This window comes from Capricornis sumatraensis, chromosome 17 (genome assembly GCF_032405125.1).
Source record: "Capricornis sumatraensis isolate serow.1 chromosome 17, serow.2, whole genome shotgun sequence".
NCBI classification, from domain to species: Eukaryota; Metazoa; Chordata; class Mammalia; order Artiodactyla; family Bovidae; genus Capricornis; species Capricornis sumatraensis.
This window is the reverse complement of record NC_091085.1, coordinates 25,314,068-25,336,815: the sequence shown is the minus strand read 5'-3', so window position 1 is coordinate 25,336,815 and position 22,748 is coordinate 25,314,068. Positions and strand designations below refer to the sequence as shown.

Sequence of the window (22,748 nt, the reverse complement as noted above, 5' to 3'; positions counted from 1 at the left end):
CCACCTCCCCTCTGTATCAGACATATTAGTGCACCATGCCCAAAGCCCTTTGACCTCGTGTCTCTCCTGAATTCTCAGACCTGTGATCTACTAGATGCTGCTGCGGCTGACTGTAGGGTACCTGTAATCTGCCATCTGGGGCCCCTCAGTCACACTCCTGGTGTCCCTGGCTCCTGTCTGAAGTGCCAAATTGCAGGGTATGGGGTGCTATCAGAATGCCAAATGATGCAACCTGGAAGGCTGAGTCATGAACTTGTAACAAGTGTGTCCAGTGGTTTTGGGTATGAAAAATTACCCTGAAGTTTGGGAGCTTAAAACAATCCTTTAGTTAGGCTGGTGGATTATGTGGGTCAGTAGGGCGCAGAAGGACTGGCTTCTCTCTGCTCTTCCTTCTGAGGCCAGAGCTGGGAGACTCATGACTGCAAGTGATTCTATGCTTGTGCGCTAGAATCATCTGGAAGTACCTTCACTCTGAGGGTGGGCAGTTCCCACTGGCTGTCTGTGATTGTAGCTGGTGAGTGGAGCCCTTCCCGCTACCCCCAGGCTCTCTGTATGGCTTGGACTTCATTCCAGCGCAGTGGCCTTACAGTCGGTCCTAACGCCAAGGGCTCCAAGCACACACAGCTGCTCCAGTGAGCAAGGCAGAAGTCGTGTCTTTTTATGACCTAGCTTAGGAAGTCCTATAGCATCACTTCTGCTGTGTTCTCTTGGCTGTGAGTGAGTTATTAAGGCCCAGATTCATGATAGAGAATGTAGTCTCCACCCTTGAGGGGAGAAATTTGCAGATGTGTTTCAGTGGGAGAGTTTGCAGGTATGTTTCAAAACGGCCACAGGAGAAGCTGACCACTGAGAGAGGGGAGATAGATGATGCATTCTCCTCTCTCCCTCCAGTGGACTGGTTTGAGATGTAGTTACTCCAGCAGCGCATCCAGTGTGATCCTGGGTGGCTGGCTGGGTGCCGATTCAGTGACTAGCTGTGTCTCCTCACTGCTTATCTGAAGCAGGGGTTCAGGTGGAAACACTGCGTCCCTCATTCTGCCTTGCTTCCCTTTCCTTCACTCTTCCTGCCCTAGTACTGTGCGGCCCACATGAAGCATCATCATTTAAGACTTGCCTCGGGCTCTGTTGATTTAGAGAGCATGGGCTAAGATACTCGTCACAGCCAATCTGTCACCCAGTCCCACTGATTGATTCTTTTAAGCATCTTTCTCATCCATTCACTTTTCTCCGTCCACACCGACATTCCCCAAGGCTGGGCCACAAGTCTTGCCCAGATCATAATAGATCTTCCCAACAGATCCCTTTAGATCTCCACTAGTGGCTCTCCCTCACCAGTCCACACTGAAGTCAGAGTGATCTTTTTGAAAGAAATCTCATCAGAAAACCTCCCAGCCTAAAACCCTTGGGTGGCTCCTGATCCTCATTATAAAACAGGGCTTCTCCACCTCAGCATTGTTGACATCTTGAGAGGGGGAATCTTCATTGTGAGGCCACCCTGTGCAGCACAGTATATTTAGCAGCATCCCTGGTCTCTACTCGGGGCTTCCCAGGTGGCACTAGTGGTAAAGAACCTGCCTGCCAATGCAGGAGATGGAAGAGACGAGGGTTCGATCCCTGGGTCAGGAAGCTCCAGGAGAAGGTCATGGCAACCCACTCCAATATTCTTGTGTGGAGAATCCCATGGACAGAGGAGCCTGGCAGGCTGCTGTTGCACAGAGTCAGACATGACTGAAGCGACTTAGCATGCATGCACTGGTCTCTACTCACCAAATGCCAGTAGCAGCCTACTCCCTAGTTATGACAAGTAAAAATGTGTCTGGACATTGCCAAATGTCCCTGGAGGGCAGGGAGGCAAAGTCTTCCTGGCCGGGAACTTCTGGTCTCAAGTAAGCATCCTTGACATGACCCTGCCTGGCCCGGCCCTGGCTCACCAGATGCACCCCTCTCCCAGGTCTTGGTGCACAGCCATGCTGGGCTTTTCTCAGCATCCTTTGACCATGCCATGGCCTCTCCCTCTTCAGGCCTTTTTACTGCTGTTCCTCAGCCTAGAACATTCCCTTTCCTCCTGCCTGTCCATTCCCGTCACACACACCTGCACACCACTCACCTAGCTAACATTTATTATCAGCCCTCAGCTAAAACCTCACTTTTGTGAAGGCTCCTTTGGCCTCCCAGACTAGGTGAGTCCCTTGATACCTGCTTACACGGCATCAGTGACTTCTCACAGTATTCATCACAGTGACAGTGAATTAATTAGCCTAGGGAAGCCCTGTTAATGCTTGTCCTGAAGCCTCTGAGAACCACTAGAGCAGGATGCTGTTATCTTGCTCAGCCCTGCATCCCAGTGCTCAGCACAGAGCTTGGCGTGCGCGAGGTGCTCAGTGCATTTGGGAATGAATGAACGGACAAATACTATTTGCCTGTATTCTTTGGAAGGACTGAGGCCAAAGCAGAAGCTCCAATACTTTGACCACCTGATGCAAAGAGCCGACTCATTGGGAAAGACCCTGTTGCTGGGGAAGATCGAGGGCAAGAGGAGAAGGGGACGACAGAGGATGAGACGGTTGGATGGCATCACTGAGTCACTGGACATGAATTTGAGCAAACTCTGGGAGATAGGGAAGGACAGGGAAGCCTGGTGTGCTGCAGTCCATGGGGTTGCAAATAGTCAGACACGACTAAGTGACGGACAACAGCAACAACAGCCTGTATTCTTGAGAATCTTCAGATTCCTTCCTTTTCTTGCTTCACATTTTTCTCTGTCACTCTGAAGTGGGACCCTCACTGCATGTGTGGGCAAAAGCGTCATTCTCTGATTTTAAAATAAAAAATATTGATTTATTTGGCTGCAGCAGGTCTTAGTTACAGCATGTGGGATCTAGTTCCCTGCCCAGGAATCGAACCCAGGCCCCCTGCATTGGGATCTTGGGGTTCTAGCCACTGGACCACCAGGGAAGTTGCCCCATTCCCTGATGTTTTATCAACCAAAATGCATGCCTGATCTTGAGAATCTTTCCAGACTCTGCCCAGCTCTTTGACCTTCTCCTTTAAAAAGAATTCATGTAAAGTATTTTGTGAAGTACTTTTAAATTTTACTAAACTACTCTAGAAGCCAGAGGTACGATGAAGGAGCCAACTGAAGTTCAAGATATGGAATTTGAGCCCTCAAAATATTTGCCAATAGATGGAATCTCCTCTCTTGGCTGCTGTGTCCCCTAAATGGGGCTTCTTATATCTTTTCTCACCTCTCACTACTGACTGCCTCCTGCAGGGCTGCCCAATTTGAATGTCATGTCCTTTCCAAACCCCTTCTCAATGAAATGTAAGCCTTTAGGACAGAGTCTGTGTTTGGCCTGTGTCTAGATGTGAGTGGGTCGGAATGAAGGGTTAAATCGTGGTCATTTTACGTCTAAGCATTGAGGTGTTTTGCTATTACAAGGTTCTTACTGGAAATGGTCAATATGTTAATTTCTGAAAACCTGACATTTTTTAGGACATCGTTTAAGAATGATTCTGGCAAACAGTTTCCGTTACCTGACTCGTTCCTGTTCCGCTGATGTGCGTGCTCATAGCGTCTGGAAGGCTGGAGGGGAAAGCTGTAACTGGGCCTGGAGACTGGCCCGTCCCTGAAGCTCCAGCGTCTGTTTGTGAGTTGTTGCAGCCCTGGTTTCTGGTAACCCTGGGATTTACTCCCTCTCGTGGCTTGATGAAATATAACATCTCCTGATGGACAAAGTTTAAGCTACAGCTCCCTGGTCTGAAAGTGTGCCTCTTCAGAATCTTCAGCTCGCAAATTAGCGGTGAAAAGAGGCAATAAGCTGGTGGGTCCTCTGAGAAGAGGATGTGAAACGGGCTCATGGAGCTGGAGGGCACCATGAACACGAGGGCAGATGAAGCTCTTTTGTCTGGAATTCTGGTCCCAGAAAAATTGAGATTGAAATCCCGAGGATGTTTTGCTGATGGAGTTCCAGAAACAAACGTGAGAACCAAACACTGTCTAAGGGGAAGCGGGATAGAGAAATGAGAAGAAAGAAAGGAAGAGAAAAGGAAAGAGAAAACCAGGCATGGGTCTTTGAAATTCCTTATCCTCTTGCTAAGGTAGCGGAACAAAACAGTCATAGAATTTCCTGCCTAGGTTCGTGTCACATAGAGTTTTCCTGTTTGGGGACATGTGGAACCTTGTGGCAGCTGACTATCATGAGAGATGTCTCTCTCTCCCCGATTATACTGGTGTTATGCTGTTAACCTCCGTGTTTCTTTCCAGTTTAAAAGCAGCAGCTCCTTGCTTGCTGACTGCATGGGAACAGCTGGTGAATGCAGGTAAAACACAAGGCCTGGATCATCTACAAATTGGAAACATACCCTGGGTCCAATCCACCACCCCTAAGCAATGATAGACACAGGCTTTAGAGATATTAACTCAGGGACTGGCTTACAAATTAGGCATGGCCAGTTACCCAGAAGAGTTTGGTTGGGACCCGTGGCAACGGCAAAATAATCAGAGGACCCTCCTTGAGTTTCAGCTCCCGGCTGAGGGAGCGGGGCAGAGTGATGATCTAGTGGGATGGAGAAACAGCTCCTGGCCGTGTCCAAGGCCGTGTACAGATGGAGGTGGAGTTGAGGCTTGCTCTCCCATCTCTACATCTGGCTGCTTAGCAAATGAATCCTCTTTGCTGCCAGCCTCAGTGTGTTGGCCTTTTGGCTTGTCATGGATCCAGCAAAATGAACCTGGTTCCGTAACAGTTTTGGAGGGCCAACTAGGAGGGACCCGGTTCAGGCAAAAAGGGAACAGTGGAGAAACAAGGGGCTACTTGCCAGTGGCTGCCTTTACAGCAGAAGTGCCAGAACAAACTGAGGACCCCCACACTGGGCTCAGCAAAAGCACTTAATATATATATTCACACACATATATGTGTATTAAATTTATGGTTGATTTACAATATTGTGTTAGTTTCTAGTGTATAGCAAGGTGATTCATACCTCTATATTTCTCAGGTGCTTTTCCATTGTAGATTTTTCCTAGGTGTTGAATATAGTTCCCTGTGCTACACAGCAGATCCTTATTGTTTATTCTATATATAGTAGTGTCTCTGTTGGAGAAGGCAATGGCACCCCACTCCAGTACTCTTGCCTGGAAAATCCCATGGATAGAGGAGCCTGGTGGGCTGCAGTCCCTGGGGTCATAAAGAGTTGGACACGACTGAGCAGCTTCATTTTCACTTTTCACTTTCATGCATTGGAGAAGGAAATGGCAACCCACTCCAGTGTTGTTGCCTGGAGAATCCCAGGGACGGGGGAGCCTGGTGGGCTGCCATCTCTGGGGTCGCACAGAGTCGGACACGACTGGCGCGACTTAGCAGCAGCAGCAGTCAGTCTGTTAATTCGGAGCTCTTAATTTATTTTGCTGTGTCTCTTCTGCAGGACCTGACGGAGTCGGCGATCTGATAGGTGGGTGTTTTGTGAGTCAGGTTGGCCCAGGCTGAGCTGTGGGGGAATGGCTGTGGTTTGGTGTGCCAGCCCTATTGTGAGTTCAGCGCCACATTTCAAAGCCTGATCTGCATTTAACTGTTTGTTCTTAATCTGCAACCTTTCTCCTCAAGAGGGTGAAGAGTTGCCCATTCCTAGAGAGAAAGGGAAGCCACGCCTCCCCCTCTGCCTTACGTAACCCAGCACCCTCTGTGCATCCTGCTTGCCTTGGGTGCCTAGTGAAGCAACCGGGGAACACGCAAGAGACAGACTGCCATTTACACCTCAGGGACAAGCTGAAGAGAAATGCCGCATGTTTTCAGTTCAGAAGAGGTGAACCTTCCTCTCTTTGTGTGTAGAAATCTCAGCAATTTCTTGGAGGCAGTAGCTGGCCACGCTGGTGTCACAGTGTCTGAGAGATTTCTCTGTTACATTTGTGTCTATTTCAAAAGCGCCCTTGGTGGTTCTGAGGTGAGAACTGCCAAGTCTCTGAACAGCAAAACCAGTTAGCTGGCAAATACTGGTGGACTTGTGATGCCTCAGTGATAAAGAGCTCGCCTGCCAGTGTGGGAGACTCGGGTTCGATCCCTGGGTCTGGAAGATCCCCTGGAGGCAGAAGTGGCAACCCACTCCAGTATTTCTGCCTGCAGAATCCCACGGACAGAAGAGCCCAGTGGGCCACAGTCCACGGGGGAGGTGAGAAGAGTCGGATACGAGTTAGTGACTGGACAACAGAACCGACGGGCCTGGTGAGGAATTAGCTGAGACACAGGCTCCGGCCAGACCGCTCCCTGCTGGGAATACCCCTTCTCCCCCATCTCGGCCGTGATTTTTCTCCTGTGTCTGTCTTTCCTCCTTCCTCCCTCCAGGCACCCCAGAAGTTCCTCTGGTGGAAATCTCCCTCCATGTCTCCTGGGCTGCACCCTGAGGACCCCCGGATTCTGTTTTCCTACTCTTACCTCTTCCCTCTTGCCAATCCAGATCCTTCCAGTTCCTCTTCCTTCCTGGGCTCCAGGGACACTCACTTTGGCTTCCCCCAGCTTGTTCACTGCCCCTGACCCACTCCAAGAGGCGGCGTGGTCATTCCTCCCTAGAAGGCAGTCAGATGGGGCGATGAGACCAGTTCTCAAAGCTCTCTGGGCATCAGTATCCTTATCTGTGAACTGAGAATAATTTACAACTTCGTAGCAGTATTGTGTAAAGCATGTGAGGCTGTGCACGCTTAACCAACATGAAATCCTTGCTCAATAGTGGATCCTGGAAGAGGCCTAGAAACGTGCATGTTCGTATCACCTCAGGTGATGGTAGTGGGTGGTAAGGGCCACAGTGTTTAAGACCATGATTCTCCATCTTGGCTGTGCACTGGAATCATCTGGGGAGCTTTTGAAAAGTTCAGGCACAGGACTTCCCTGGTGGTCCAGTGGCTAAGACTCCAGGCTTCCAATGCAGGGGGCTCTGGGTTTGGTCCCTGGTCTGGGAGCTAGATCCCACATGCTGCAGAGTTCGCATGACCAGCTGAAAGATCCTGCATGCTGCAATGAAGACTGAAGATCCCGAGTGCCACAGCTAAGACCCGGTGCAGCCAAATAAATAAATTATATAGTAAAATATATATAGATATAAAGTTCAGGGCAAACCAGAGACCAGTGAAATCAGAATCACTGTGTGAGGGGAGAGCTAAGGGCCAGTATTTTTAATGACCCCCAGGTGACTCCAGGGTGCAGCCAAAGTGAAGTGCAAAGGCTTTGGGAGCAACCGGACTGAGTTGTACTGAGCCTGAGCAAGTCACTCACCCCTGAGCCTCAGTTTCTCCATCTGAAAAATGGCAACAAGACATGTGCTTCGTTGCTGATTAAGCAGAGTAAGTTAAGAGTAATTAAGACAGTTCTACGCAGGGCCTGGCACCTGCTCAAAACTTCCTTTCTGTTGAGTGGAACTGGGATCTGGGACGGAGGACATCAGAGCCCCCGTCACACCGAGGCCCACACCAGCTGTCTGGGCCCAGGGCCCCCCTGCCTCTTGCTGCTCTGCTCCCAGCAAGTTGATGAACCCAGCTCTGAGCCCACAGGGAGCCTGACTTCTCTCCATGGGATGAGGCAGGGAGTTTATGCCAACAGACCTTTTTTAACGTACTTCATTTCAAATACTATTTAGTTTTTGAAGAATTAATAATTACTAAACAAAAGAGGCAAATGAAAAATGTTAGTTCCTTCTGTGGTTGTTGTTCAATTGCCAGCATGCAGCATGCATTAAAATTTGGGGTTATAGGTTAAAATTTTCATTTATGGGCTAAAATTTTCTTAAACTTGCGGCCACTTGAGAACAAAGCCACTTGCTATTTTTGTGAGCATGTCTGTCCTGGGGTCCAAACATTCAGTTTACAAATCCCCTCTGGGGACATGAGGGTAGAATGTGCATGTGTGTGAATATGCATGGGTGTATCTGAGTCTGTGATTATATGTGTGTGTTAGTGTGTATTTGTGAGTATGTGGGTGTGTAGGAGCATGAGTGTGTGTGTGTGTGTGTGTGTGTGTGTGGAGGGCTGCCTGTGCTGGGGCTTGTCTGTGGGAATTTCCAGTTCCCCTCCTCAGTCTCTAGATTCTGCATTACTTTATCCTTTCCCAAGCTTTATGGAAACTTAAGACAACTCAGACTCAGACCTCCTGTTACGGTCAAAAGCTGTTTTTGAAGCAATTCAAGTGCTGTTTCCATTCTTCTGGGAAATTATAACAGTATTCTGTGATCGTCGCTGCTTTGTACCCAAGCCTTCCCGACAAATAGATCTTGTCTCTTGTGAGTCTACCAGGCCTGAGGATGTGGAGGGGGTGCCAGAGAGACCTCATGGGCACCCTACCACGTGCCAGGTTCTAAGCTATTTGCTTCCTGCACATTATTTCGTTAAGCGGTCTGAGGGACTTGGGTGGTTGGGCCTATTGTTTCCCTTTGAGAAAACAGGTTGGGGAACCATTAGCAACTCACCAACACCATACAGGGACGTGAGCCTAGATCACCAGCTCAAAGTTTGTGTGCTCTTCACTGTACTACCCTGGAGACTTCCCTGATGGCTCAGCGGGTAAGGCGTCGGTCTGCGATGCAGGAGACCCGGGTTTGATCGCTGGGTCGGGAAGATGCCCTGGAGAAGGAAATGGCAACCCACTCCAGTACTATTGCCTGGAAAATCCCATGGATGGAGGAACCTGGTAGGCTACAGTCCACGGGGTCACAAAGAGTTGGACACGACTGAGCGACTTCACGTTCACCCTGGAAACTGGTCTTTAGTTTCCTCTCCTTTCTGTTCCCCTTTTGTCTCTGTCTTTGAGCCCGGATGGGATATCCAGGTGCTGGATAACTGGCAGTTTCTGCCCCAGGCTTGATGCAAGTGATTGTAACCCTCTGCCCGGGCCCTGCCCATCCCAGGGCAAAGGTCTCCTCGACAGGGAAATGCCACCGCCCTCTGTAGTTTGGTTTCCACACCCAGGGCCACAGAGCAGAGTCTCCAGCTTCTGAAGGGGGAGAAAATGTTTTGCAGGACAGCCTACAGCTCCCTAGATGTTTGCAAAGTCGGGCATAACTTCTCAAGTGTGGTTTATCTGAGCTTTGAAGAATTGCCGAGTTGTTACGGATGTTTTCAATCGGTCAGGACTTTCAGCAAGAGAATGTAATAAACACCAAGCACGTGGAAAACCTTACCTGGGCTGGTTTTCTGTCAGGAGTACTACGGTCCTTGATAATTGTGATCATTCTGTTTCTGGGCATCCGTAGGCTGCTGGTCCGTTTTCTCTCTCTGCCACGGGCTTGTTGGTAGCAGAGAAGGCAGGCTCTAATGCTGGCAGGAACCCACCATGTGCTGTTTTTAAGTACTTTATGAATGTTACCTATTAATAAATCAATCCTTAAAGCAGCCCTATCTCATTTAAATTTCCCGTCAGACCTTAGTAGCCCATCTTATAGAAGTGAATTTCAACTCCTGACCGAGGGTGTGTCATCCCTAAGTGTCTGGGCTGGGAGCCCAGGTGTCGGCTTCTGTGGGGCTGAGACACACCAGCTTTCCCACGGGCACTGGGCTCCCTCTAAGTGAGCTGAAGTGTGGGACAAGGATGGGACCTCATCTTTGTTTCATGGGAAGCTGAATCTTTTTTTTTTTTTTTTTAACTTTTTTTACTTTTAATTGCTTCACAGTGTTGTGTTGGTTTCTGGCACACAACAACATGAATCAGTCATGAGTATACATATATCCCCTCGCTCTTATTCCTCCCTCCCACCCCCTCCTATCCCTCTAGGTGGTTACAGCGCGCTGGATTGAGCTCCCTGTGTTACACAGCAACTTCCCACTAGCTGTCTATTGCATACGTGGTAATGTACATGCTTTGGTCCCCTCCTATCCCTCTAGGTTGTTACAGCGCGCTGGGTTGAGTTCCCTGTGTTACACAGCAACCTCCCGCTGTCTGTTTTATACGTGGTAATGTACATGCTTTGGCTTCTCAGGTAGCTCTACATGGTAAAGAATCTGCCTGCCATTCAGGAGACCCAGCTTCAATCCCTGGGTGAGGAAGATCCCCTGGAGGAGGAAATGGCACCCCACTCCAGCTTCCTTGCCTGGAGAACGCCATGGACAGAGGAGCCGGGTGGGCTACAGTCCGTGGGGTCGCAAAGAGCAGGACGCCACTGGGTGACTGGCATTAACACTATTAAAGTATATGTCTCGGTGCTACTCTCCCAAGTTGTCCCAACCTCTTCTTCCCCCACTGTGTCCAGCAGTCTGTTTCTCTGTGTCTGTGTCTCTCTTCCTACCTTGCAAGTAGGTTTATCAGTACATCTTTCAAGATTCCATATATATATATGCATTAATATCCGATATTTATTTTTTTCTTTCTGACTTACTTCACTCTGTGTAATAGGCTCTAGGTTCATCCACCTCACTACAACTAACTCAAATGTGTTCCTTTTTATGGCTGACTAATAGGGAAGCTGAATCTTTAAAGGACAAAGCAAGGGACTTCCCTGGCGGCCCAGTGGCTAAGATGCCATACTCCCAATGCAAGGGGCCTGGGTTTAATCCTTGGTCAACAAACTAGATTGCACATACTGCGACTAAGAGTCCACAGGTGGCAACTTAAGGTCCTGCATGCCACAACTAAGACCCAGTGCAGCCAAATAAATAATAAATTAATATATAAAACATATTTATAAGAATAAAATAATTGTGTGGACAGAGAGGAGGAGCTGTGATGAACAGGTTCTGCCAAAGAAGCCACCAGTTGTGGAAGGACAGCTCTAGCGGGTGGTGTGGGATGTTGCTCTGGCAATGGAGAGGCCCTGGACTGGCGCGGAGACCGTGTGTACTGTGTTTACTATATAAAAATATTGACCTACTTTTCCCCTCAAGGGTCCTTTTCCTTCTCAGAATGTATATCCTAGTGGTACAAACTTCCAGTTATAACATAAATAAGTCCCGGGGGTGTAACGGACAGAATGATGACTACAGGTAACAATCCTGGACTGTATATTTGAAAGTTGCTAAGAAAGTAGACTATAAAAGTTCTCAGCACAAGAAAAAACTGTAATTACGTAAGGGTGAAACAGGAGGGAAGGGGGCAGGGAATAATCTTTAGAAAAACAACATAGCCGTTGGATATGCAGAAGCTGATTAGAACCAACGAGGCCCAACATGGCAGAAGATTTGACTTCCAGTACATAAGTCCCTTGCATGTGAACAAGTTCCATTCTAAGAGTCCGTTCATAAGTCCAATTTGTTTGTAAGCCCAACAAAGTTGGTCTAGGTACCTAACACAGTCAGTTATACGATACTGCATTGTAATAGGTTTACAATCCTTTCCATACAAATAATACATTAAAAACACAACAAATAAAGAAAATATTTTAAATCTTACAGTACAAACTCAAAAAGTACAGTAGGACAGTACGACAGCTGGTATACAGGGGCTGGCATCGAATGAACAGGCAAGAAGAGTTACTGACTGGGGGAGGGAGAGGAGGTGGGAGACGGTAGAGCCAAGGGTCATCAGTAGTAGGAGACGGAGGGCAAGCGGCAGTTTCATTCACACCTGATGTTGATGGCCCAGGCCCTGGTTCCTTGCTGGGTTCAACTGTATCTACTCTCTTGGGAAAATGATCCAGTGACGTCTGGGTAGCAGCTCTTTTCTCTCATCACAGATGACACAGTGGCAGCGGGTTGCATGCTGAACAGCTGCTGAAACCTGCACGGACTGGTGTACCTTCCGGTCTTGTTCCTCAGAAACTAACAATACCTCCTCAAATAAAAAATTCTCCTTGCCCTTCCCTGCTGCACCATGAATCTCCTGGGTTCTTCTGCTCCTTCTTCTTCCTCTGTCTCTCTTCTCTCGGCCTCCAGTTCCACTGGGTCTTTATTAGTAAGCTCCATGTTCTCCTGTTTGAAAGTTCACAACTTGAAGGTTTGTCTGTAGGGAACTCATTATAGACTTTGAGCCTCAATTATATGCTTATTGTAGAACATTAGCATATGCTAAATGACACACCCACCAGTGCCCTGAATGTCCTGAGGCCAACCACGAAAGGCCAAACATGGGTTCTGACCCAGTTCCTTCAAAATAGTTGGAATAATCCTCTCACTCATTAGCCTATGAAATTACCCAGCCCTTGAAAACTAATCACTGCATATTTCAGGGCCTCTTGTCTTCTGAGATGGCCCACACTTTCACTATGGAGTGTGTTTCTCCCAAGGCTGTTCTCATCTTCTGAAATGGACTGCATACTGACCATGAGATGTCTAACTAAATCCACTGCTTACCTATCATTTTATCTCTCACTGAATTCTTTCTGCAATAAGACACAAAACACCTGAGCTTCATTAAGTCCTGAGACCAGTTGTGTGAGCCCAATGAAAAGACAGGGGATTCAAGTCCCAATCTGAGCTGTGCGGTTTCAACATGATGGATGCTAACCTATGAAACTTCAATACTTTGGCCACCTGATGTGAAGAATGGACTCATTTGAAAAGACCCTGATGCTGGGAAGAGTGAAGGCGGGAAGAGAAGAGACGACAGAGGATGAGAGGGTTGGATGGCATCACTGACTCTAAGGACATGAGCTTGAGCAAGCTCCGGGAGTGGGTGATGGACAGAGAAGCCTGGCGTGCTGCAGTCCAAGGGGTTGCAAAGAGTTAGACACGACTGAGCAGCTGAACATAAAACTTATTATGGAGATAATTTTGCAATATACACGTGTATCAAATCATTATGTCATACATCAGAAACTAATAATGCTGTATGTCAATTATAGCTCCATTAAAAAATTTTAAGGTCAGCTTGAGCATGAGAGAGTTAAGGTGACAGTGGGAGGCAGCCTGGTTCAGGGCTTTTAGGCCACCTTTGGAAACTGCGCATGAGTTCAAATCCTGGATCGGTCGTTTACTAGGGAATAAAGTTACAATCAGTTTAAATTACTGTGTAAATCTCAATCGGATTAAATAAAATCTTCCACCTCCTCTCTTTTTCCACAGGAGGTGTGAAAGCTCTTAGGAAGGCTTTGGAGCCAGGGAGGGGACTAAGGAGCCCAGAGGCTAAAAGAGAGGGACTGGGGATTGTTTTTGAATTGGCTGAGAAGGTGGTTTGACTGCAAGGTACTGCTGCTGCTGCTTGAGGGCTAAAGGCAGAGGTCGGAGCGCAAGGGATAGAAAACAAGTTTGGGAAGCAGCGCCTGATCCAGGTGAAGATCTTTGATCTTTGATTGACGGCCTGGCCCCGCCTGCCTTCCTGATTCCTCTTCCAGAGCAAAGGTCACACAGCAAGTTTGAACCTCCTTTTTTTTTTTTCCTTTTCCTTTCTCAGCTCAGATGAACCTATAAGGCAGGTCAGCGTTGCCAAATCAAAAGTCGCTCTTCCCCTAACAGGAACTATTCTGCAAATAGTTCTGTGAACCAGAACATTCCCCGAGAAAGATGGCAGGGAATTCGATATTGCTGGCTGCACTCTCTGTCCTCTCAGCCTGTCAGCAAAGTAAGCGTTCTGAAGTGGGCTGGGGTGTGTGTGTGTGTGTGTGTGTGTGTGTGTGTGTGTGTGTTACAGTGAGGGGGGAGGGTTTGGTTTGTAAGAGTCCTGGTGTGCGTGTGTGTGTTTTACAGGGTGGGGGGGAGGGTTTGCCGTTTGTAAGTGTCCTTGTGTGTGTGTGTGTGTGTGTGTGTTACAGTGAGGGGGGGAGGGATTGGGTTTGTAAGTGTCCTGGTGTGTGTGTGTGTTACAGGGAGTGGGGAGGGTTTGGGTTTGTAAGTGTCCTGGTGTGTGTGTGTGTGTGTGTGTGTTTTACAGGGAGGGGGGAGGGTTTGGGTTTGTAAGTGTCCAGGTGTGTTTGTGTGTGTGTGTTTTACAGGAAGTGGGGAGGGTTTGGGTTTGTAAGTGTCCTGGTGTGTTTGTGTGTGTGTGTGTTACAGGGAGTGGGGAGGGTTTGGGTTTGTAAGTGTCCAGGTGTGTTTGTGTGTGTGTGTGTTACAGGGAGGGGAGGAAGGTTTTGGTTTGTAAGTGTCCTGGTGTGTGTGTGTGTGTTTTACAGGGAGGGGGGAGGGTTTTGGTTTGTAAGCATCCTGGTGTGTGTGTGTGTGTGTGTGTGTGTGTGTGTGTGTGTTTTACAGGGAGGGGGGAGGGTTTGGGTTTGTAAGTGTCCATGTGTGTTTGTGTGTGTGTGTTTTACAGGGAGGGGGGAGGGTTTGCAGTCTGTAGGCATCCTGGTGTGTGAGTGTGTGTGTGTGTGTGTGTGTGTGTGTTACAGGGAGGGGGGGAAGGTTTTGGTTTGTAAGCGTCCTGGTGTGTGTGTGTTACAGGGAGTGGGGAGGGTTTGGGTTTGTAAGTGTCCTGGTGTGTGTGTGTGTGTGTGTTACAGGGAGGAGGGAGGGTTTGGGTTTGTAAGTGTCCTGGTGTGTGTGTGTGTGTGTGTTACAGGGAGGAGGGAGGGTTTGGGTTTGTAAGTGTCCAGGTGTGTTTGTGTGTGTGTGTTTTACAGGGAGGGGGGAGGGTTTGGGTTTGTAAGTGTCCAGGTGTGTTTGTGTGTGTGTGTTTTACAGGGAGGGGGGAGGGTTTGCGGTTTGTAGGAGTCCTGGGGTGTGTGTGTGTGTGTGTTAGAGGGAGTGGGGAGGGTTTGGGGTTTCTACTCACTTCCTGGTGGCCTGTGGGCTCTGCAGAGCACTCAGGGTCATCAGGGGACAGGCAGAGATTCAGAACATTCTGGGGGTTAGTTCTCCCCAGGTTCTCCCTCTGGGGCCGTGGTGGGCCCTCCAAGCCCAGAGAGTCTGCATCATCTGTGGTTACAGCCCACAGCCCTCTTTGACTGACCCTGGGCCAAATGGGCTCTAAATATTAATTAGAAGTGTTCCAAAGGGAACATTGTACCTTGCTTACAAATAAATCATGGCTGTGATTTCTTGAACCCTGTGTTTCCTAAATAAGCTGCCTAGGGCAGGTAGGATTATCAGGTACAAAAAAAAAAAAAAAGTTCCTGTGAAAATATGAGCTTCAGATTAAGCAATTCATTCTAAATTTTAAAGCGCCTTCCCATTAGGATTATTCAGTATCCTGATCACCTGGTTGAATAGAGGCTTTTTCTCCTCTGGGGTCACTTTTGCTCAATTCCTATTATTTTAGGCGCATGCTTCCTTAGCATGCAAATTGGGGGAAAGTGTCTGAGCCTTGGCTGAGTAAGACTTCTTTATCAAGTGCACGTTTGCTTATTTCCCCCAGTGTGCTACTGCCAGGAAATGGGGCGGAGCTGTGGACTGCTCCGCCCTGGGCACCGGAGGCACACTGGTTTAGGACACAGTCCAGCCTGCACGCACACTCAACGGGAAAACTTGCCAGCGAGTCTGTTTTTGTGAATTTACAAAAACATTATACCTTAAGATGCACAGTTTGTGGTTTGATTAACCTCTTCTACAGCAAAGTAGAATGCTCATTGCCAACTAAGCATCACTTAGGTCTGAAGCTCCCTGTGCTGACCCTCTGGTTCACATAGACACACACATGGGTACTGTCCACCCGGCACGTGCCCAGGTCCCGGCCCTGAAGCGGGTGCAGGGGCAGGTCCACGGGTGTCCGCAGGCTGACTCAGCCTCTGCCTTCCCCACAGAGGGGCTCTGTTTGCTGGCGGGTGCTGGGGACAGTGTGAATTGCAGTGTGAAGTTCAGGCAGCTGGGCTGGGAAGAGGAGACGGCCAGTGGTGGTTGGTGGTGCACCGGGAATGTTCAATGACGGTGGACAAGTGGTGAGGGGTGGGAGAGAGAAAAAGGAGGAAGGGAGAGAGGGAGTTGGCGTGAAGAACCAGAACTCGTTGCTTAGCAGAAGTCTGGTGTTTATGGAGATGGGACACCGCTGTGCTGTAGTAGAAGCAGCCCAAGGCTTGAAAACAGGCAGACTCACATCCTCTGGTCCAGCCACTTACAAGCTGGGTGCCCTTGGCTAGGAAATCCTGTCCTTCAGTGTCTTCAGCAAAGAGGGCTAGGCAGGACACCGGTAGGGAGTGCCCACCAGGGTGCTTGGCCCAGAGTTGGCACTCAGCGTGGTCGTTTCCCTTGGCTGCTTCCCCACAGAGAGGAGTTTCTGCTGGATTGAGAGGCAGCCGTGCGGTGGAGTCCGGCTGTGGCCGGCAGTGCAGGACGAGAGGTCTTGATTCACTTTCCTCAGCACACATATGACCTCCTGGAGAGAGCGAGGGACAGGAAAAGGCAGTCAAAGCCAAAGGAGCTCATTTTCAAGTAGCTTTTAATCAACTCATGGGAAGGGAAGAAACGGAGGTGCTCCAGAAAAAGGGGTGAAACAGCCTTTACACCCCGTCATGTTGCTCAGTGACAGCCGTGGTCTCTCTGAAGGCCCTGACGTGAGACTCCCTGGGACTGGAGCTGGTGCAACCGGCGGGGTCCTCTTTCCTGAGGGTGGGCGGCGTTTTTCGACCCCATGGACTGTAGCCCGCCAGGCTCCACTGTCCATGGGATTCTCCAGGCAAGGATACTGCAGTGGGTTGCCCTGCCCTCCTCCAGGGGATCCTCCCAACCTAGGGATCAACTTCTGCTGCTGCTAAGTCGCTTCAGTCGTGTCTGACCCTGTGCGACCCCAGAGATGGCAGCCCACCAGGCTCCCCCATCTCTGGGATTCTCCAGGCAAGAACACTGGAGTGGGTTGCCATTTCCTTCTCCAGTGCAGGAAAGTGAAAAGTGAAAGAAGTCGCTCAGTCGTGTCCGACTGTTTGCAACCCCATGGACTGCAGCCTACCAGGCTCCTCCATCCATGGGATTTTCCAGGCAAGAGTACTGGAGTGGGGTGCCATTGCCTTCTCCGAGGGATCAACTTCCCATGGCTCAGAAGGTAAGGTTGATCCCCCTAAGGGATCAACTTCAGGTCTCCCATATTGCAGGCAGATTCTTTACCTTCTGAGCCATGGGAAGTGATTGCTGATAGATAAATCTAGGCACACACACTTCTTTCTTTGTTTCCATTTTACATGTGGAAACAAAGAGCCTTGACTCCTGTTTTCTCTGAGGCTGTGGGCTGAGTTAAAAGCACCAGTAATAAGGTCCAGGATGGCCAATTCTCAGTTTTCTTCCCCATAGATAGATTTCCAGCTGATGCCATGAGCCACTGGTCTCTCCAGATTTATGATGCCTTCGCAAGGCTTAGCCCAGAGTTGGCACCATTAATGCCCAACCCCACTCTTATTTTCACTCTGCTCTCCTAGACTTCAGTGATATGACTACAGTTTGAATGAGAAAGATGCCAGTCCTAAGTGTCGACACACTTAGATGTTCAGCTATAGCTTTAAAATCCTGATCAACCCTTTATTTGCAGGGTTGTCAGGACTTAGAAGCTATAGGGCTGTTCTGAGGGGAATGAAGGGGAAGGGGAGTGGCCAGGTGTGAGACCTTGACCAGGTCCAATATTTACTGACTTCCTCTTGGAGAGGAGATAGTACCATGTGTCAGGAGGAAACAGATGGTCCCTAAGACTGTCACACAGTGAGACGCTGAAGCTGCACACTTGGTGTGGAAAAGGAAATAATTTTTAAAACATTAGCAAGTAGGAAATGGATATTGAGGTACTGAAGTAAGGGAGGCCAGTCTAGTGTTGGAGGGAACTAATGAGAAACTGAAATAATCTGGAGGAAATAATCTGAAGAGAAAAAAGAGATCCCAGAAGTTAGTTCAGGGGTGAAAAGAGAGAGAGAGAGGACAAGAGGTGAGAACTGTCGACAAGGAGGAAATGTAGGTCTAAAGGAAAGAGGGTCACAGATCATCAGAGGCAGGTGATTCCAAGCAGCAGGGCTTAATAATCTAATGCATTTTCCATGCAGCAAATGAAGGATGAGAAAGTCATAATTATTTCATAATAGGGAAACTCAGTCATATAGGGAACCATCATCCCCAAGTTTTCTTGTGACCCCCTTCACCTACTACCGTCCTCATCTCCAGACAGTTACTGATCTGCTTTATGTCACTTGCATTTCTAAGAATTTTATGCAAATAGCCTTATACAGTACCTTTTTTTTGAGGGGGAGGGGTCTTGCCTCTTTCATTCAGCATAATTTTTTTTGGTATAAAACTTTTAAACTATTGGTCATTTGGGGGAATTTGATGCATCACCAGTGTGCTACACTTGTGCCATCAAACTTGTAGCTTCATCAACATTAACTGGTTTGTGTTCATGACCTTGCTGAGGAATCAGCTGTTTCTGCAGAGGTTCAAGAGAAAGGCCCTTTGAGACGTGTGTGCAACTTCCTTTTGTATATCCACAAAAGCTTTATTCACTCTGTTAACTTTTTCATAATTCACAGTGTTTATCTCCTTAAGATCAGTGGCAACTAGTTTTGCTTTATCTTTAACCTGAAAGCCTTTTTGGTTGGCTCTGTGGAATACATGCCTGGACTCCTGCTCTCTTAGTTTGTCCTTGGGCACTCATATTCTCGTGCAGCTGCTCAAGTTCCAGGCGATGCCGTCTGCATGCGCCTCATTCTGCATAACTGTTCAGAGATTCACCCGTGCTTTGTTTATTACTAGTCCATTAGTTTTGACTGTTGAGTGGTATCTTGTTGTATGGATACACCACGAATTGTTTATCCACGCACTTGTTGATAGACATTTATGTTAGTCAGGGTTCTCCAGAGAAACGGAACCACCAGGATACACATACACACTCTTATACATCTGTTGTAAAAGACTGGCTCTTATAACAGTTGGGGCTGGAAAGTCTGAAATTTGCAGGGTCTGTTGCAAGACTGGATATTGCAACAAGAATTCGTGTTGCTGGGACTTTACAGGTGGTCCCATAGTTAAGAATCTATGCTCCAATGCAGGGGACATGGGTTTGATCCCTGGTTGAGGAACTAAGATCCCACATACCACATGGTGTGGCAGAAAGAAGAAAAGAACTGATATTGCAGTCTTGGTCCAAAGGAAAGCAAAATTCTCTTCCACTTTTGGGGACCTCAAACTTTTTCCTTAGGGCCTTCAGCTGAATGGGTAAGGCCCATGCACAATAGGCAGGATAATTTGCTTTATTCAAAGTCTACTGATGTAAATGTTCATCACCTCTGAAAAATTATCTTCACAGCAGTATCTGGACTGGTGTTGACCAAACAACTGGGCACCACGGTTAGCCTTGTTGACATATAAAGTTAACCGTCAGCAAGTTGTTCCTGATTTTAGCTATTACAAATAAAGCTGTTGTGAACATTTGTGTACAGGTGTTTCTAGGGACGTATGATTCATTTCTCTTGGAAAAAATGTCAAGTTGTGGACTGACTGAATCATATGGTCAATATATGTCTAATAATTCCAAATGGTTTTCCAAGGCGGTTGTACCATTTTACATTCCTGCCAGTGATGTATGAGAATTTCAGTTGCTTTTGCATCCTCATCTGTCTGTCTTTTTCAGTTGCTATGATCCGACTTTTTAAATTTTAGACATTTTAATAGGTATGTAGTGCGTTTTACTAATGAATAATGATGTGCCGCATTTTGAATGTTCATTCCCTTTTTACTTGCAGGTTATTTTGCTATGCAGGTAGGAAAGGCGAGATCGAAATACAAAGTTACGCCCCCATCAGTCTCTGGGTCGCCAGACTTTGAGAGAATATTTCGTGCACAGTGAGTAATGCTTTTCCCTTCCAGAATGTGGACCTGCCACATACACACAATTCCTAATTAGGGGAAAGATGCACAGAGAAGATATGCCATTATAACAAGCTACTCTTTATGGCCAAGACTCTTCTCAGGATCCTTGAGGCTTGAAGTAGTCAGTACATGGAGTTTCTACCCACCCATAGTACAAATTCAGAGGATCCATTCATAGAAAAGGCTGGAATCTTGGAGGAGGTACTGCTATATGTCTCTAAACATGGCAGTTTGGTCCAAGAGCCTGGAGGGGTCCCCTTGAGAGTTCAATAGCCTCATGTTGGGTCAGTTGTGTTGTCCATTTTCTATCTAAAATCTTTATTTATTCTTATCCACTTTGAAGCAGAGGCAAGTCAGTATTATCCCCTGCCAATAGACCGTTTCCTAAACCCAGAAACCTGTAATAATAAGGAAGCTATTTCATTGTATTCATAGTGTGTGTTTTTTTTAATCGTCTTGTGCTCCTTGTGTTTTCAGACCCCACAGAATGTTCCATCATGACTGCCTGATGCAAGATGCCAGGTCTCCCTTCATATTTAATTCCCCCAACCAAGAGCTTTAAAAACTGTTGCACATATCACCATTTATGCATTACATGGCTCTTTTGTTAATACTTTGGGAATTTTCATCTTTGTTCATAAGTGAGTTTGGACTATAATTTTTCATTTTTTTTGTATGGTCCTTGCTCATTTTGATATAAGGATTACACTAGTCTCACAGAATGAATGAGAGAATTATTTTCTCAAGGAATTTGAATAAGATTGGAAGAGTGTATTCCTTCAAAGTTGTTAGAATTTGCCTATAAAATGACCTAGACCTGATTTTTTTTGTGAAAAAAATTTAAACTATGAGATTTGATTTGTATAATGATTATGGAATTATTCAAGCTTTTTATTGTGTCTTGAATCAGTTTGGGTCAGACTTGGCCCTTGAGCTGACATCATTGGTCTCTTGTCCATGAAACTGCTCCAGCGAGGATGGTACACACTATTTCCTAGGCTTAAAAGTATGATGAATACCACTGGTAGTATAAGAGGTGCATAGACACGCTTAAATTTTTTTTTAATGTGGTAAGAATGTGTAATATGAGCTCTACCCTGTTAGCAAAATGCTGAGTATATAGTACATTACTGTTGACTAGAGGTACAATGGTGTACAACTCTAGATTTCTAGAGTTATTAATTTAACATAGCTGAAATTTTATACCCAAAGTATGATTTTATTTATTTATTTATTTTCCACAGTATGATTTTAAATAACATTGAACCACATGATAAGGAAGTCATTTCCATTACCTTTGAATCTTTATATCAAGTGGAGAGTACGGATTTGGTGCTGATATGTCCCACATCCCGAAAGTAATATTTATTTTTTTTAGCAAGGTAACACATGTTTGTAGTCTGAAGATAACGTGAGATTACAAACCTTATAACAACAAATAATTCTCCTTACCCCCAATCCATGCTCAGAGACAGCCATTAGCACTCTTTTTTTTTTTCTTTTTTTCTTTTTTACTACTTTTGGTATTTGTTTCCGTATTTCTGAATACTATGTGTTCACTGCTATTTATTGACTCAGAAATTCTAGACATTATCAATTGACTTCTTTTTATGGAAGAAAAAATTTCATGCTCTTCTGATTCTTCTTTTCCTCACCTCATCCTCCCTGTAAAGTTATATCACTTCATCGAGCTAAAGCAATAGCCAATATTTATGTTATTGTGATTAAGTAAATAATGTTCAAAGCTGAATCAAGTAGTTTACTATGATTACCTTTCCTTCTTGTGTAGTTTTTTTTGTTTATGTGGGGTTAATATTTGCCTCTTTATTTGCTTGCTTAGTTTCATCTTCATATCTTTAGCACAGCTGAAAATCCTCTAATACATTTAAGTAAGCTAGTAATACCTTGGAGTGGGTTTTGTTTTTGTTTTTGTTTTTTAATCATTTGTGCTTGAATTTGTGCTTGGAGTCATTTCTGCTTGACTCTTCCATTTTTCGGCTCCAATCTGGAGGTTGCACTTTAGGTCTGTTACATAGCTGTCATTCCAGGATTTCCTGTCATTGTCCTAGGAATTTCCCTTGTACTCTACTGATCTGGGGGCTTCCCAGGTGGTGCTAGTGGTAAAGAACCCGCCTGCCAATGGAAGAGATGTGAGAGACACTGATTCTGTCCCTGGGTTGGGAAGATCCTCTGGAGGAGGGCATGGCAACCCACTCTAGGATTCTTGCCTGGAGAATCCCATGGACCCAGGAGCCTGGCGGGCTATAGTCCGTAGAGTCGCAAAGAGTCAGACACGAGTAAAGTGACTTAGCACGCACACTGCTGACTTGGATCCCCCGTTTCCTGGATTTCCTATTAGGCTATTTATTTTTTATTTCTCATTTTGGTGGAGTATACCCTTTAGGCACTTTCTGAGAGAAGGGGAATGGTAGGTCTTGACATTTCTGAATATGCCTTTATTCTGCCTCATAGGTGATTGATGACTTTGTTAGGCATATGTTAAAAATCCTTTCCTTAAAAAAAAAATCCTTACCCTCAGAATTTCAAAAACCTTGTTTCATTGTTATCTGATTTCTGCTGCTGTTGTTGAGGTGTTCTGTGCTGTTCTGATCCTTTGTTTGGAAACTGTAGAAGCTTGCAGGTCTTGGCCTGATCCCCGTCCTGAGATGTTATGGTGCTGTGCTGACTCAGCCAGAGGTATTTTTCTTCACAGTCATGTCTGACTCTTTGTGATCCCATGGACTGTAGCCCACCAGGCTCCTCTGTCCATGGCAAGAACAGTGGAGTGGGTAGCCATTCCCTTCTCCAGAGGATCTTCCCAAACCAGGGGTCGAACCCCAGTCTCCCGTGTTGCAGGCAGATTATTTACCACCTGCGCCACTAGGGAAGCCCTTATGTTGGACCCTAGAGGAGACTTCCTGTAGCCTGAAAACTCATGCCCTTCTGTTCTTGAATATTCTTTAATATTATTTACCCCTAAATTTTGTTGTCTTCTTTTCTCCATTCTTTCATTCTTAAAATATATATAAGTTGTAAATTGACCCCCTGGACTGTTCCTTTAGTTTCCTTTTATCTTGAGTTTTTCATCTTCTTGTGCTTTTATTCTTTCTGGAAATTTCTTGAACTTCCAACTCTT

General features: G+C 46.7%; 2 protein-coding genes across 2 annotated transcripts in view; one reads left to right on the top strand and one right to left on the bottom strand.

Annotated features, from left to right (window-relative positions):
* Positions 1-13,296: 13,296 nt before the first annotated feature.
* Positions 13,297-22,748, top strand: part of MGST2 (microsomal glutathione S-transferase 2) — a 35,928-nt gene continuing 26,476 nt past the window's right edge. Inside the window, exons 1-2 of the mRNA XM_068989976.1 lie at positions 13,297-13,463; positions 19,486-19,585. Coding sequence (XP_068846077.1) covers positions 13,406-13,463; positions 19,486-19,585 — 158 coding nt within the window. The 5' untranslated portion in view covers positions 13,297-13,405. The remainder of the gene's footprint in view (positions 13,464-19,485; positions 19,586-22,748) is intronic.
* On the bottom strand, positions 18,090-18,578 carry LOC138094012 (ribosomal biogenesis factor-like). The gene is made up of 3 exons (XM_068990203.1): positions 18,512-18,578; positions 18,272-18,393; positions 18,090-18,164 (listed from the first exon to the last, which is right to left on the bottom strand). The coding sequence occupies exons 1-3, from the start codon at positions 18,576-18,578 to the stop codon at positions 18,090-18,092; spliced, it is 264 nt and encodes an 87-aa protein (XP_068846304.1).